The 13,277-nt window shown below is 39.8% G+C and overlaps 1 protein-coding gene across 3 annotated transcripts in view; it reads left to right on the top strand.

Annotated features, from left to right (window-relative positions):
- Positions 1–51: 51 nt before the first annotated feature.
- LOC128910581 (anaphase-promoting complex subunit 4-like) overlaps positions 52–13,277 on the top strand; it is a 32,300-nt gene continuing 19,074 nt past the window's right edge. For 2 of the 3 annotated variants that reach the window (XM_054203992.1, XM_054203991.1), the window contains exons 1-2: positions 11,655–11,839; positions 12,606–12,711. In XM_054203992.1, coding sequence (XP_054059967.1) covers positions 11,732–11,839; positions 12,606–12,711 — 214 coding nt within the window. In that variant the 5' untranslated portion in view covers positions 11,655–11,731. Of the gene's footprint in view, positions 190–476; positions 596–1,963; positions 2,047–2,445; positions 2,722–3,216; positions 3,298–3,606; positions 3,680–5,305; positions 5,457–5,955; positions 6,057–6,933; positions 7,056–7,685; positions 7,762–8,261; positions 8,314–8,833; positions 8,979–11,087; positions 11,185–11,654; positions 11,840–12,605; positions 12,712–13,277 lie in introns of those variants that run through there. The other variant, XM_054203990.1, reaches the window with a different exon arrangement.

The following is a 13,277-nucleotide window of genomic DNA, read 5'->3' as shown; positions in this document are numbered from 1 at the left end:
CCCCGGCGCTGGGGCCGCCGCACCGCTGGGGGCGCTGCCTCTCCCCGCCGGCCGGTGGCGGGGGCTGCCGGGAAGGAGGCGGTGACATGGCGGCCGGCGGGGCGGGTGACAGGGAGGGAAGGTGCGGCGCGGCGGCGGGCGGGCTGGCCCTGCTTGGCCTGGCGCCCGGGGCTCCCAGCTGCCCGCACGGTGAGGCGGGGGGCGAGGAGGCCCCTCGGGCGGGAGGGTGGTGCGGACCCCGCCGGGCGGAGGAGGGAGCCGGCCGGGGGCTCCGACGGGCCCCGCTGAGGTGGTTGGCACGTCCCTGGGCGTCCCTGTTTCTCGTCTCCAGCTGCTCTCGCGGCTGCCCTGACAGGGGGGTTGTGTTTTACAGCAGCCTTTGTCAATGCTTTCTTCTGGAAGCCTGGGGGTTGCAGCGGAGGCATTAAAACAGCGTGTGTTCTGTGTGTCATCGTATAATTGCGTTTGTCCTTCAGGTCCCGCTCTCCTGTTTGTAAAGACCAGCCAAGGAAAAGAGGAGGGAAGAAGATTTTATGCTTGTTCAGCTTGTAGGGACAGAAAAGATTGTAACTTTTTCCAGTGGGAAGATGAGAAGGTAAGAGAGCGCTGCTTAAAACTACGGTAAATATTGGGGATTTTTTCCTCTATTTAACAGAAAAATTTTTTAAAAAGTGTATTTTTTCTGGAAATCTTTGGCGATTACTGTTTTGTAAACTTTGTCTAATAGTTTGTATTTAGCAGAGCACTTATTGCTGTGAGGAGGACATGTTTCAAGTATAACTTCCCAGGAAGGCTATGTACATTTTGAGCAAAACTGGCATTTGCTACTGTATTGCCAAAACACACAGGTGTTCAAGTGAACACCTGAACTATGCCAACACTATGCAACGTTGAACAAAATAGGATAGTTCTGATCCTAAGATGTCCTCGTCTTTCATGATTAAGACAGGGAAAATCTGATGGATACAGGCAAACAGTAGGGTATACAAAATAGTGAGATGGTGGGGATCAGCGTGATGCTCGTTAGTCTCAGGCTATCTGCAGTAATTTCTCTTTGTGTGAGGAACTTTGGTCAGATAATTGTAGAGGAACAAAATTGGGATTGACATGTATTCATGGAGAATTTATCGCTGTGTTTGTCCTCTACATATTGTGTTACTTTTTTTGTTTCCTAAATGAGTATCTTGTGTTGTGGTCATTGTCCTCAGCAGGTTGGCAGGCTGGAATTTCATCAGGTTTGGAAGCGTTTCATTGCTGTTCTGGTTATTACTGAAAAGTTGTATAAAGAGAAAATGAGATGGTTAATCACTCGGTTGTGTAGATTTAAATGGTATTCCTAGTGACATTTCATTTTGAAGTCACTTGTATCACGGTGTCTTTTTTCTATTGAATTTAACTGTCTCCCCCTTTAAACAAATCAGTTCTGTAAGTTTTGCACAAATGTCTTGAAACTACTAGTTGTGAAACCATTAAGTATGTTTTGTGGGAACAAAGCAGAAAACCAGAGAAGAGCTGTCATACTTTTAAAATAATCACACACAAAAGACTAGGGCAACATTTATACCGTCATCAGTTGTGCAGGATTAGATCATAGTTCTTCAGAGGGAATGCAGCTGCTGGCATGCAATAATGGAAAGTATATCTCTTTCTGTCTTCGTCATAATCATGTTTTGCGTTTTTCCCTGAGTATTACGTGTGGTCGAAGAGTGAAATGCTTCTATTTATTTTTTGCACAGTTTAAATTCACAGTGAGAGACTCGTGTTGTTATGCAGCATGCCTCTGTGCTGCAGTCGTGCTTGTTCTTCTGAAACAGCAATCCAAAGAATATGGTATTTTTTCTATGCCGAGTAACTAAAGCATGAGACCTGCGATGCACTCTTTTTGTTTAATATTGAGATTTAATGTACAATGTGGAGTGATATCTGTTCATTTTGTAACTTTTTATATACGTAAATTTTACAGGTGTCAGAAACTAGGCTTGCAGCACGCGAAGAATATAATAGAAATCATCAGCCTTTTTTTACACACAGACAGAATGTGGAAAGGTATTGTTATGTATATTTTCTTCATTAAAACTTGACTAAGGTAATATAGTAATAAATAACGTCCGAGTTCTGTGTATAAACGCACAGGACTGCTTGCTGGTAGTTGACATAGAGTCTTCACTCTGTAATCCAGTTATTTTATGGGGACTCTCAATATATTTGGCCAGCGTATTACATGCTTGCTTTCAGGGGAGGCTTTTTCAAAGTGTCCTCTTAATATTTTTTCATAAATATGACTTTGTTCCCATGTAGATAGTGGAGATCTGCAAGATCAGCTTAAACTACATTGTCTGTTTAAATGAACTCTTAGAAAACATGAAACCCCCTTCATAGCTCCCCTTCACATCTCTTATAGAGGCTTTTACAAAGTTTGTTCCCTATTGTCTTTTGCATTTAAAGGTACAAGAATTTTGTTCTGTTGCCGTTATCAAAAAGGAGGTTTTGCCAGGAGTGCCAGCAATTGCTATTACCAGATGAATGGGAAAAACACTCGGATCACCAGTTCCTGTGTGATATCTCCACTGCCCAGTTAAAAAGTCCCAGTCGACTTCTGTATCCACTAGAGAATAAAAAAACAAATGCACAGTATTTATTTGCAGACAGAAGTTGCCAGTTCCTACTGGATCTTATTATTGATTTAGGATTCAGACGAGTGCTCTCTGTTGGCACACCCAGGTACGTCGGAATTGCTAGACTTTCAAATAGTATTTCTGTCTCAAAACTGTGCAGCTTACTAATATTTAAATAATCAAGGATTCTCCAATAATAAGAGGTTCTCTGTGCTTTAATTGGTTGAGATTATCCAAGTGTCTAATGGGGTCTAGCCTTGAGTTCATAGGGTACCAAAGAAGATTGTAGCTGCGCTGCAAATAACACACACACACACACACACACTTTACATGTCTTGTTTTCGTACAGAAGTGACAGTGAGTTTCTTTGCTTATGTTTGGGGGTTTTTTGTTCAGGCTCCACTGACTTTTCATCTTTAAGACTAACATGTTTTTCTAATTTTGAATATTAGCCAAATGGAATAATCCAAATTCAGATTACTCCATTTTCTTTATCTGTTTGGTTTTAGGTTTAGTAAAGTACCAGGCATTCTTGTCTTGCAAGATAATTTCTGAAGCCAATGATTATGTGTTAAATTTATTTGCTCCAATTATACTTCAGGCTTCATGAAATCATCCAGTCAAAAGCATCACAAGAAGAAGACTTCAGAGTTAGAAGCCTTCTGCTAGATATTGATTTCAGGTACGTTTTGATAAATGTTTATCCGTTTGAAGAGTATGTACAAAGATATGTGTTCTTACTGCTTTAAAAGATCAGTTGGTGGTTGTTTTCCCTTCTCTGTCTCTGCATCTCTGTTCCTGCACACATACACGATTGAAAACCAGTTTATGAGAACAGTAATTATTCTTAATAATTCCCAGTATTGGTATGTGTTGTCAGTAATCAGAACCCAAAAATGTTTTTCTTAAGGCCTTGATTTCACTATAAATGCCCTTTAGGGCAGGCAAGAAGTTATTTATATTTTTCTACTACTTAAAACTTATTTTACAGGTACTCACAGTTTTACGCAGAAGATGAATTCTGCCACTACAACATGTTTAATCATTATTTTTTTGGTGGAGAGGTAAGGCCAAGTATTTCTTGAGTGCTTTGTAAAGAAGTACATGTTGTTGATGCAGAATTTAAGAAAGTGATGGGTAGTGTAGTAGAAAACAACCAGCATGAGATAAAAATGATTGACAGTAGTGGAAATCAAAGAATAACAGTGCCTCTTCAGTAATTCTCTCCCACTTGATTCAAAGATAAAGTTGCCTATTAAATTTATGCTAACTAATGTTACATACACACCTTAACTGCTGCTTTTATTAAAACAACCATTTGGTGTGAGTTGTCACCTTATGTAAGTATTCATTAGCCCTTCGCTTGTGTTGCTACAACAGAATTAATTGCTTTATTCACAGCCCTTACAAGCCCAATGGATGCCATGGGACTTGTTCACTGGTACTTGAGGTGGGAGGGAAGAGAAGGTTTTCCTGCTTTATTCCAGGCAACCAAGGTCAAAAGGTTAACCTTGTTGTCATAAAATGAAGTTGAATTAGTGTCATAGTTAAAAAAAAATGCTGAATTTCTTGTTTCTTTTTAAATGTCACATTAAGTGCTTAATTTTGTGTTCATTAGGAAACCTGTGGCTTCAGTAGGACATTTATGGTAGCTTTGTACAGGGAATCACAGTGTAATTCAATTCCAAACATTAATTTCAAACATTTGTCCCAATAGTATACTGACTCACTCTTCGCTTTTCCCCTGCCGTTATTAGTAAGCCACCATTGATTTGCATAAACATGTCTGTTGTTATACCTATCACACTATGTAGATAATTTTTGGATTTTTACGATTCTAAGGCCTAATTTTGAACAGGATCTTAAATAAAAAGAATTGTCTAGAATGAAACAGGAGGCTGGTCTGAAAGCCTTACCTTTGATTTTTTTTAATCCATTACTGGATTCAAGTTTTGTATTTTTCAATTAAGACAAAAGATTCTGTTCTTCTGCATTATAAACACTGTAGCATTCTTTTCAAGGTGTGAAGAGGGACGCCTGTAATAGCACTGTATTGCAGTGTATTCAAGGACTGAATTGCAGCACCTTTGAATGCCTATCAGTGTTAAAAATCTGATTTTGGAATGCAATAGAATCTAAGTAATAGATGAGAGAACACTGCAAGATGGCAGTGGATACAGAACTTTTTACATTTCCTTTAATAATAGAGTCCAGGTTGGTTTGCTAAAATTTTAACATGATATATATTTTTGTTGTCAGTACGGATTGAATCAGTTTTCAGTGGACTGAATTTTTTCCCATTACTTTGATAATGCTTTACAGAATAAAACTAAAGTTAAAGGGCATGAATAAAATGTATTCTGAGCCTGAACTTTGCTTTGTTGCTACGAATATCATCTTTTTTCCAAGTTAAATGTAGTACCCTCAGGAAGAAGACTATCTTATGAAGCCTGAACTGCATCTGCCTGTGATATGTTATATCTACCTGAACAGGGCACTTGTTTTCAGTACTTCAAATCTAGTTTGATTATTTTTTTAAAATGCTACATGAGAGGAAATTCACCTCCATGAGAGGAAATAACTTCCATGCTCAAAGTTGAAACTTCTAAAATAATCACTTTATTGCCAAATACAATATTTTTTCCATTATTGAATCTGTATGTCTGGAAATTAACCTCTGTTTCTTACAGGCTGCACGTGAAACTTGTAGGAAATTCTTGTATCAACACAATGGCGAAAGAGTCATTATGGTAACTGATCCCCCATTTGGAGGTCTAGTGGAAGCACTGGCTTCTAGTTTTAAAAAACTGATGGCAATGTGGAAGGAGGCAGAGGAAGGAGGTATGTATTACAACCAGATCAGCGGGTTGAGCTGTAACATCACTGTAAGAAAAAGTACCTGTTTAAAAGTCTGTGATTCTTGCTATTCAGGTGAACGTGAACACACTCATGTTATAATTTCTAAAGATGAATCTATCTAATACACTCTCCTGATGCTTTCAGTTTAATAATACTCAATTCCCTAAGTCTCTCTTAAAAATTTTTACAAATTGTTTAAAAATCTACTTTGCAATTAAATTGGACTTTAAAGGTAGAGAAGAATAAGCTATCAAACCAGAACCATTTCTTACCAATGCAGGCAGGTGACAAGAGTTGTTAGTGAATCGGAGCTTACAGCTCCGCGTATATAAAATATACCAAAACTTGCTGTCACCTAAAGGAACTAGTTCTTTTGCCCAGCATGACATACATACACATTTTTATGTATTTATGGTAGAATTTTTCATGCTTCACGTAGCTTGTTTTTCTTTAATGTACATCTAACTCTTTTCATTACTAGGTCATAATAGCCAAGAGATGCCCACATTCTGGATATTTCCATACTTCTTTGAGTCTCGTATTCTGGAATTTTTCCCAAGCTTCAGTATGATGGATTACCAGGTATAACTGAACACGGTGAACCTGCTAAATTTCAGTCATGCGCAGTGTGAACAGGAACATGAATGAAAGCAAATACAATGGTTGTGCTTGTCTGTAGATGAGCTGCCTTCTTGAACTTTCATTTTGACTGCATCGGAGGCACTGCAAACCCTGTGGTGCTCGTCATGTGAACCCCAGGTTCTGTCATACCTTTGATAACTTTGTCACACTCCTACAGTTTATTACGTACCTTTACCTCGTCTGTCATCCGTCCGTTAACTCATTTCTTCTGCCTGGTTTTCTTTGTGACAAAATTTGCACTAATTTCAGCAGGTGCATATTGCAGAGGTGAGAGGGAACTTGAAGTGTTTCATTTTTCCCAGGTGTTGAAATGTCAGTAGCTTGGTGGGTAATGCCCAGCCTGGTCAAAAAAATAATTAAGGTCTTTCATCTCTAAAACTGCTGGGACCAGAGTAGAATTACAGCAATGGATATTTTTTGGAATTACGTAATAAATGAAGTTGACAGTGATAAAGCAGTAATCTGGCATCAGCTTCTCCAGTATTGTATCCATTCTGTAAATTGTTTAGGAATGCATACGTCAGTGACTTTTGAGAGACCGGTCATAGGTATTCATGATGTTAAAGTTTTATTCTCTCATATAACAGCTCTGCACGATGTTTGACATGGGTGTTCTGGGCAACATATTTGTATCTTGGAGAATGGAAATTTGGTGAAGAAAATTGGAAACTTGTGCTAGGCTAGACTTTGCATTGCTGCTAGTGTTCAGAGATGAGAATTTTTGTGACAAGTCTCTGAAGATACTAATGACGTAAATAGTTCTGTCTGTGCTTAGCGTTCAGTTTAAGACTCTTTTTCTATGGTTTTATTTTTCTAGGTAGACTATGATAATCATGCACTTTATAAACATGGCAAGACAGGTCGTAGGCAGTCCCCTGTCCGTATTTTCACGAACCTCACCCCAAGTATGATTGTACTCCCTGTGGAAGAAGGTTACAGGTAAGATGTGTTAATGCTCAAGTGACTGAAAGAGCGTGCTTGTTCTTAATCAGGGCATAAAGTCTCTAAAGGACTTTGGGATGGTGCTGTTCATTATTGTCATGCCTAATTTTTGGATGCCAGGCTCTTGAAGAACACATTTCTCCGTCTCATTCAAAGGTTACATGTTCTATAAACAATGTGTAGGAGAGCTGGGTGCCTAAAAAGACATTTATGTTTTCCAGTGTGGAATGATGAGATTCCTCGGCTAGTCCACAGGAAATGTTGTATATGTATATGAGAGACAGAGATTTACAGCTATCCCTGATACTCAGCTTGGTTGAGACAGTAGTTAATAAAGTGAATCCGAAGAGAAGCATCAAGGAGAAAGGAATGGATTTGGTTTGATTTACTGCTGATAGTGTTGATAGTGTGAATTCAAGCACCTGAATTTTACTATTTGAATGTACTATGTCTAAATGATTATGAGGCTCTGGGCCTAAGTGGTGATTTTATGTGTCAAAAACATCACCTTTAATTTATCAAAGTGACTTTGCAATCCTTATGAATATTGTTGAGCTTGTATAGAACCAATTTATATTGCTTCTTGAGCAAATAGTGGACCAATACTTTTATAATTATTTTTTCCAGGTTTTGCACTATGTGTCAGCGGTATGTTAGTTCTGGTAACCAGCACTGTGAGATATGCAATTCATGTACATCAAAAGTAAGTATATTGACTGCTTTCAGGATAGAAATTTCAGGAATAGTCAAATAATAACTTCAGTAATTTTTGCTCTGGTAAAAACCTATTCTGACATCGATTTCCTTGGAAAACCCCAGACAGTTCTGTTTTGTAGACTTATTGCTAACTTCACAGGACATAATTTACAGCCCACTGGGAATTAATTTCTGTTTCTCTGATTCCTTTGTGTTGCAAAGAGGACAGAAAAGTTTGCTAGTTGCCACTTGCACCATACCGTGTTCATCAGTAGTCTGTTGACACATTTCTTCTTGTTCCAGAAGTTGTAGAACTTGGAAACTTCAAAATACTGTTTTGTTGTGGTTGTCACAGATTCTCAGGACTGTTGTTTTTTAAGTTACAGTCCTTCCTACAGAGGACCTGTTTCTGTAAATAATGGGGACCATACGTCAGTAGTTTAGTTCTAAGATAGAATCAGTGGTTTTTTAAAACAAACAAACAATGCATTTATTCATCTTTTGCAGGATGGTAGACAATGGAAACATTGTGTTCTCTGCAAAAAATGTGTAAAACCCTGTAAGTACAGAAAAATACTTTTCTAAATAAAAGTATACTTACTGTTTAAGCTGTAGTCCAAAGAAACTGAGATGACAAACCAGAAGAGAAAATATTCTGTAAAAGAAATAAAATGTAATCATTCAGAAGACAGAGTAAAGGAAAAATCTCAATTTTGCACAAGTTGCCATTCAATAACTTAGATATATTTGCACTGTGTGGAAATTTGATAAATTCTTGCCAAGGCGTACTAGGTGCCGTTTATATTTGCTATGGGATTTGTTATTTGTTAAGATCACATACAGGATAATAGTTCTAATGGCAAAATAATTCAATTATGTTGAAATAGTTACACAGTATATCTAATGAAGAAGTACCTGGCAGCCTTATGAAACGTGATAAGGGAAGAGAAACTGACTACACCCATCTCTGTAAAACTAAAACCAAATTGAAAACCTAGTAATGCAGCCTATATTTAAAGCTTGGTTTCAGAGTGATCATTGTAAACATTTTGGAGATCATAAATCATGTTACTTTGCAGCTTGGTTTCACTGTAGCAATTGCAACTGCTGCGCTCTTCGGAACCACACTTGTGAGAAGACTGATGCTGGCTGTTTTGTCTGTGGCAAGGCAGGTCACAAACGCAGTACCTGTCCCAGTCTCTCCCACGCCAGAACAGCTTGCCAGTAAGTGTGATATTGCATTGATGTAATAAAAGATAGCATTCAGGTGAGATTAGGTCTTTTTTAATGGAAAGACATGGACCTGAGTCTAGAGGAGGGCCACAAGAATCATCACAGGGCTGGAGCACCTCCTCTGTGAGGACAGGCTGAGAGAGTTGGGGTTGTTCAGCCTGGAGAAGAGAAGGCTCTGGGGAGACCTTATTGCAGCCTTTCAGTGCTTAAAGAGGGCTTATAAGAAAGATGGGGACAGACTTTCAAGTAGGGCCTGTTGCCGCAGGGAAAGGGGTAATGGTTTTAAACTAACAAAGGGAAGATTCAGACTAGATATAAGGAAGAAATTTTTTACGCTGAGGGTGGTGAAACACTGGCCCAGGTTGCCCAGAGCAGTGGTAGATGCCCCATCCCTGGAAACATTCCAGGTCAGGTTGTACGGGGCTCTGGGCAACCTGATGTAGTTGAAGTTGTCCCTGCTCATTGCAGGGGGGTTGCACGTGGTGACCTTTAAAGGTCCCTTCCAAGCCAAACTATTCTGTGATTCTGTGATTTAGAAAGATATAATTTTGGGCTTTGGGTGGTGTCGTCAGCTTTCACTATTGTCCACTTGCTGTATTGCTGGGCAGTATATACTGGAGGAGGAGATGATAAAAAACATGAAGGTCACTTACTGTGGCTCACAATTCCTTCACTGTTACTTTTCTTGCAAAACTGATTTATATGGCTGCCAAACGTGGTGAATGGTGTGTGGGATAGCTCTGTCAAGAAGATTCAAAATTAAAGTACTGAAGCAATTTTATTGCCTTCGGATTCCTTATGAAAGGACAGAGAAGAGTCACTACACTCATTCCTTCCTGTGTCTTTTGCTTTCTTATGGCACCTTTTTCCCTACTGGTATTTCAGGTGCTCTCTGTAATATGTCCACCATGTAAGATCTGTGTTCGTGAGGGTCACATTAAATACTTCATTATGCCGTGGTTGTGCTTCTGTAACATACATAAGCACATACTTGTATGTGTCAAAAAAAAAAGGTGTGTGATGGTCTTCTGATGGAACTAACTGAAAAGAGGAAAGGGGATTTGCTAAAAGATGATCCAGCAGCTGGCTCAGTCTTTCCAGTTCGGGGTAGCTGTAACTTCCTCTCCAGAGTGTGTCGGTTTGTTTGTGGTTCTTGACTTGAACGGTTGTAGCTGTGGAAATGCAAACCTTCCCTCCCAAAAGACGTACATCCGTTGCATAGTGAGATTCAGATGGCGAACCTCTTGGGTCAGCATCAGGAGATTCACCAGATGCCTGCTGGAAGGCAGAGGACTACAGGGGTATTGCTTCATGTCCTGCTGTGACATTAATCTGAGTTTTGGTTATGGAGTATTAGAGCTAAAAGGTAGCAATATTTTGGTTTACGTATGTCTTTTAAAAATTCCGTCCTTCAATGTTTTTTCTTTGCTTAAAAAAGTAAAAATGATACTAAAAGAAATTAATGAAACGTCATCTGTTTCTTCTGTCAAGTAAGGTATTATTCTTCCTGTTGTACTGGAATGGTTTAGTCCCGTTAGGCCATCAGTTATTTCTTTTGCTGATTTATTGCAGAAGGTAATTTAGGACTTTTTTTCTAATAAAAATATGTATGTTTTATTTGTTAAAATTATTCCATGTTTTGTGGTACAGAATACATCCTTTGTCAGAGACAGAAAACAATCCACTTGCTAGTTATCTTTAGGTCCTGTATTATTTGTGGGAGTCTTTGTAATGTTATTAAATTGATGTACTTTCTTCTAATCCTTTACATTATATATTCATGCATTATATATTGAGCACAAAAGTCTGTGTGTGCTTTTTTGGTACTTGGTGAGTGGCATTTCTGAAGTTTTCTGCCTCTGTTTAAAGGTAAATGCTGAATAAGTACATACACGAAAAATAATTAATGGCAGTAAAGTGGACAACAGTTTTAGGAAGATTAAATGTCATAACATTGTAAGATGGAATGTTGCTTTTGCTTTTTGTGACAGTACTTCTGAGTTCATATACTTCCAAGGAGAGATTATTTAAAATACCAGCAAATGTAGAAGTACGTTCTCCATTTTATCCTAATCTGTGTGTTCCTTTTCTGACCTACAGAGCTGACAAAAAGCAAAAGCAGAAAACTCTGAAGAGGATAAAGGCGGGGGTCCGTCAAAGATCAGCTATGAAGCATGCTGTCTTCTTCAGGAAGAAAGTAAAGAATAAGAAAAAAAAGATGTGACTTTGCTTGCCGATACTTAGTTAATACTTTTTTTTATGGCCAGCCTTTGATTCCATTTTCTAAAAATGTTAATATTAACATCCAAAATAAAACCTGATTGAATTAAAAGTGCTGGTTCTTTTGTTATACATCGTTACTTGCACACATGCAAAGAGCTAAGTAAAGCACGCACCATGTATTTGTGTAAATAACCCTTTTTTGGGTGTAGGATTAGCTATTTGTGCGATGAGAGGGAGTCTGAAGTGAAGGCCTCGGGTGCTTCTCTCCGGGGAGGGGAGGGGAGGGACCTCGCACCCCGCTGAGGGGCATCGGCCGGGCGGGCAGGGCCGGGCCCGCCGCCCCGCCCCGCCCCGCCCCGCCCCGCTCCCCGGGCCCGCCGCCGAGGCCCCAGGCGCGCCGCGGCGGGAAGCACCGCCCCCGGAAGCCGGGAGCGGAGGGCGGGAGGCCGGCGGCGCGGTGGGGCTTGGGGGCGGCGGGCGGGAGGCCGGGGGTCGGCGGCCGCTCGGAGCACCCCGCCGCCATGCCCGCCTTCCGGCAGGTCGGGGAGAAGCAGCTGCCGCAGGAGGTGGTCTTCATGGCCTGGTCCCCCAAGAGGGACCTCATCGCCCTGGCCAACAGAGCGGGCGAGGTGAGTGCGGGCCGCGCCGCGCCGGGGGGCTGGCGGGGGGGCTGCGCCTTCTGTGAGGTGCCTTTGCTGTTATCCGTGCCATGATGCCTGTAAGTCCAGGCAAGCGTTTGGGAATAGTAGATTTTTTTATCACGCTTCTCCATAATTATTGGCCCTTCCCTGTTTACTTTCGAATTTCCAAACGAATTCAATGGTGATGCTCGCAGTGCCTGCATCTGTGGGGTTTTAAAGCACGCAAAATTTTCCATTTAAATTAAATTAGTATTCTCAATACATATTGCCGCTTGCTTTTTTACTCTCTAATTTCCAAACGAATTCACTGATGATGCTCTCAGTGCCTGCATCTGTGGGATTGTAAAGCACATGCAATTTCCTATTTCAGTTAAATTATTTTCAGGTGTTTTGTTCCTGGAACTGCTGTATGTATCACACATGAGGACAGACTGTTGTGCTTTCAGGCTGTCTTTGATGGAGAAGTGTGGGGAGCCCCTGTTGGTTACAGGCTTCGAGGCTGATACAGTGCACACCTTATTTCTGTGTTGCTGTATAGTAAACAGTAATCTGTCTTCTAAAATAACATAGGAGTCAGTCGTCTGCTAGAGGAGCAGCTGATATTTCAGATGTAGATTTATTAAAGAATGGTAAAAGATGTAGTAGTATTAAAATATGGTAAAAAAAAAAAAAGTGTGTCTTGGAGTGATTGATAAACTGGAATTAAGGGGTCAATGTGTTTTATTTTTCTGTCTTTGCTGTGTTTGCTCTGTAGGTTTTACTTCATCGGCTTGCAAACTTTCAACGAGTGTGGAGTTTGCCTCCAAATGAAAATACAGGAAAAGAAGTGACTGCTCTTGCTTGGCGACCGGATGGCAAAAGTAATGACAAGTACCTGAGGTGATATGGTGCCATAAAAATCCCATTGGAAATCAGTGAAAGTTATTGTGATCATACCTCTTATCTGTGAAGGAAATTTTCAAGTAAACTATGTTTAAAGAGAAGGGTGATTTAATTTTATGTAGGTTTATTCAAAGTAATAGAGAGAGTTACACTGTTGAAAGCAATTGCAAGAAAAATTTGCAAGGTGGATTTATGTCCAAAATACTTTTTTTCAAGGTATGGCAAAACTTCAGTTCTTAACTTAAGCAAAATATTTTTATATGAATGACAAAATTTATTGTGTGAGTAGAGATAGAGGCTGTCTGATCAGGGTTGACAAAAGAGCTTGGCTTATTTAGCATAGACTGAACTTTAGAGGCTAAAATTGCTCTAATAATACACCAGAGAAGACAAAAAAGGCTTTTCCTTGTCAACAGAAATAATGTTGAAATTAGTAGCTTGATAAACCCAAGATGGAAACTGATTAATTTTTTGACTCGTTAGAGGCCAGAGGATGTGAACAATTTTTGTCCATGACATGGACCTATACCTATATAGTCTTATA

This window comes from Rissa tridactyla, chromosome 5 (assembly GCF_028500815.1).
Source record: "Rissa tridactyla isolate bRisTri1 chromosome 5, bRisTri1.patW.cur.20221130, whole genome shotgun sequence".
Taxonomy (NCBI): Eukaryota; Metazoa; Chordata; class Aves; order Charadriiformes; family Laridae; genus Rissa; species Rissa tridactyla.
Note: the sequence above shows the minus strand (reverse complement) of the source record. Positions and strands in the feature narration are given on the sequence as shown.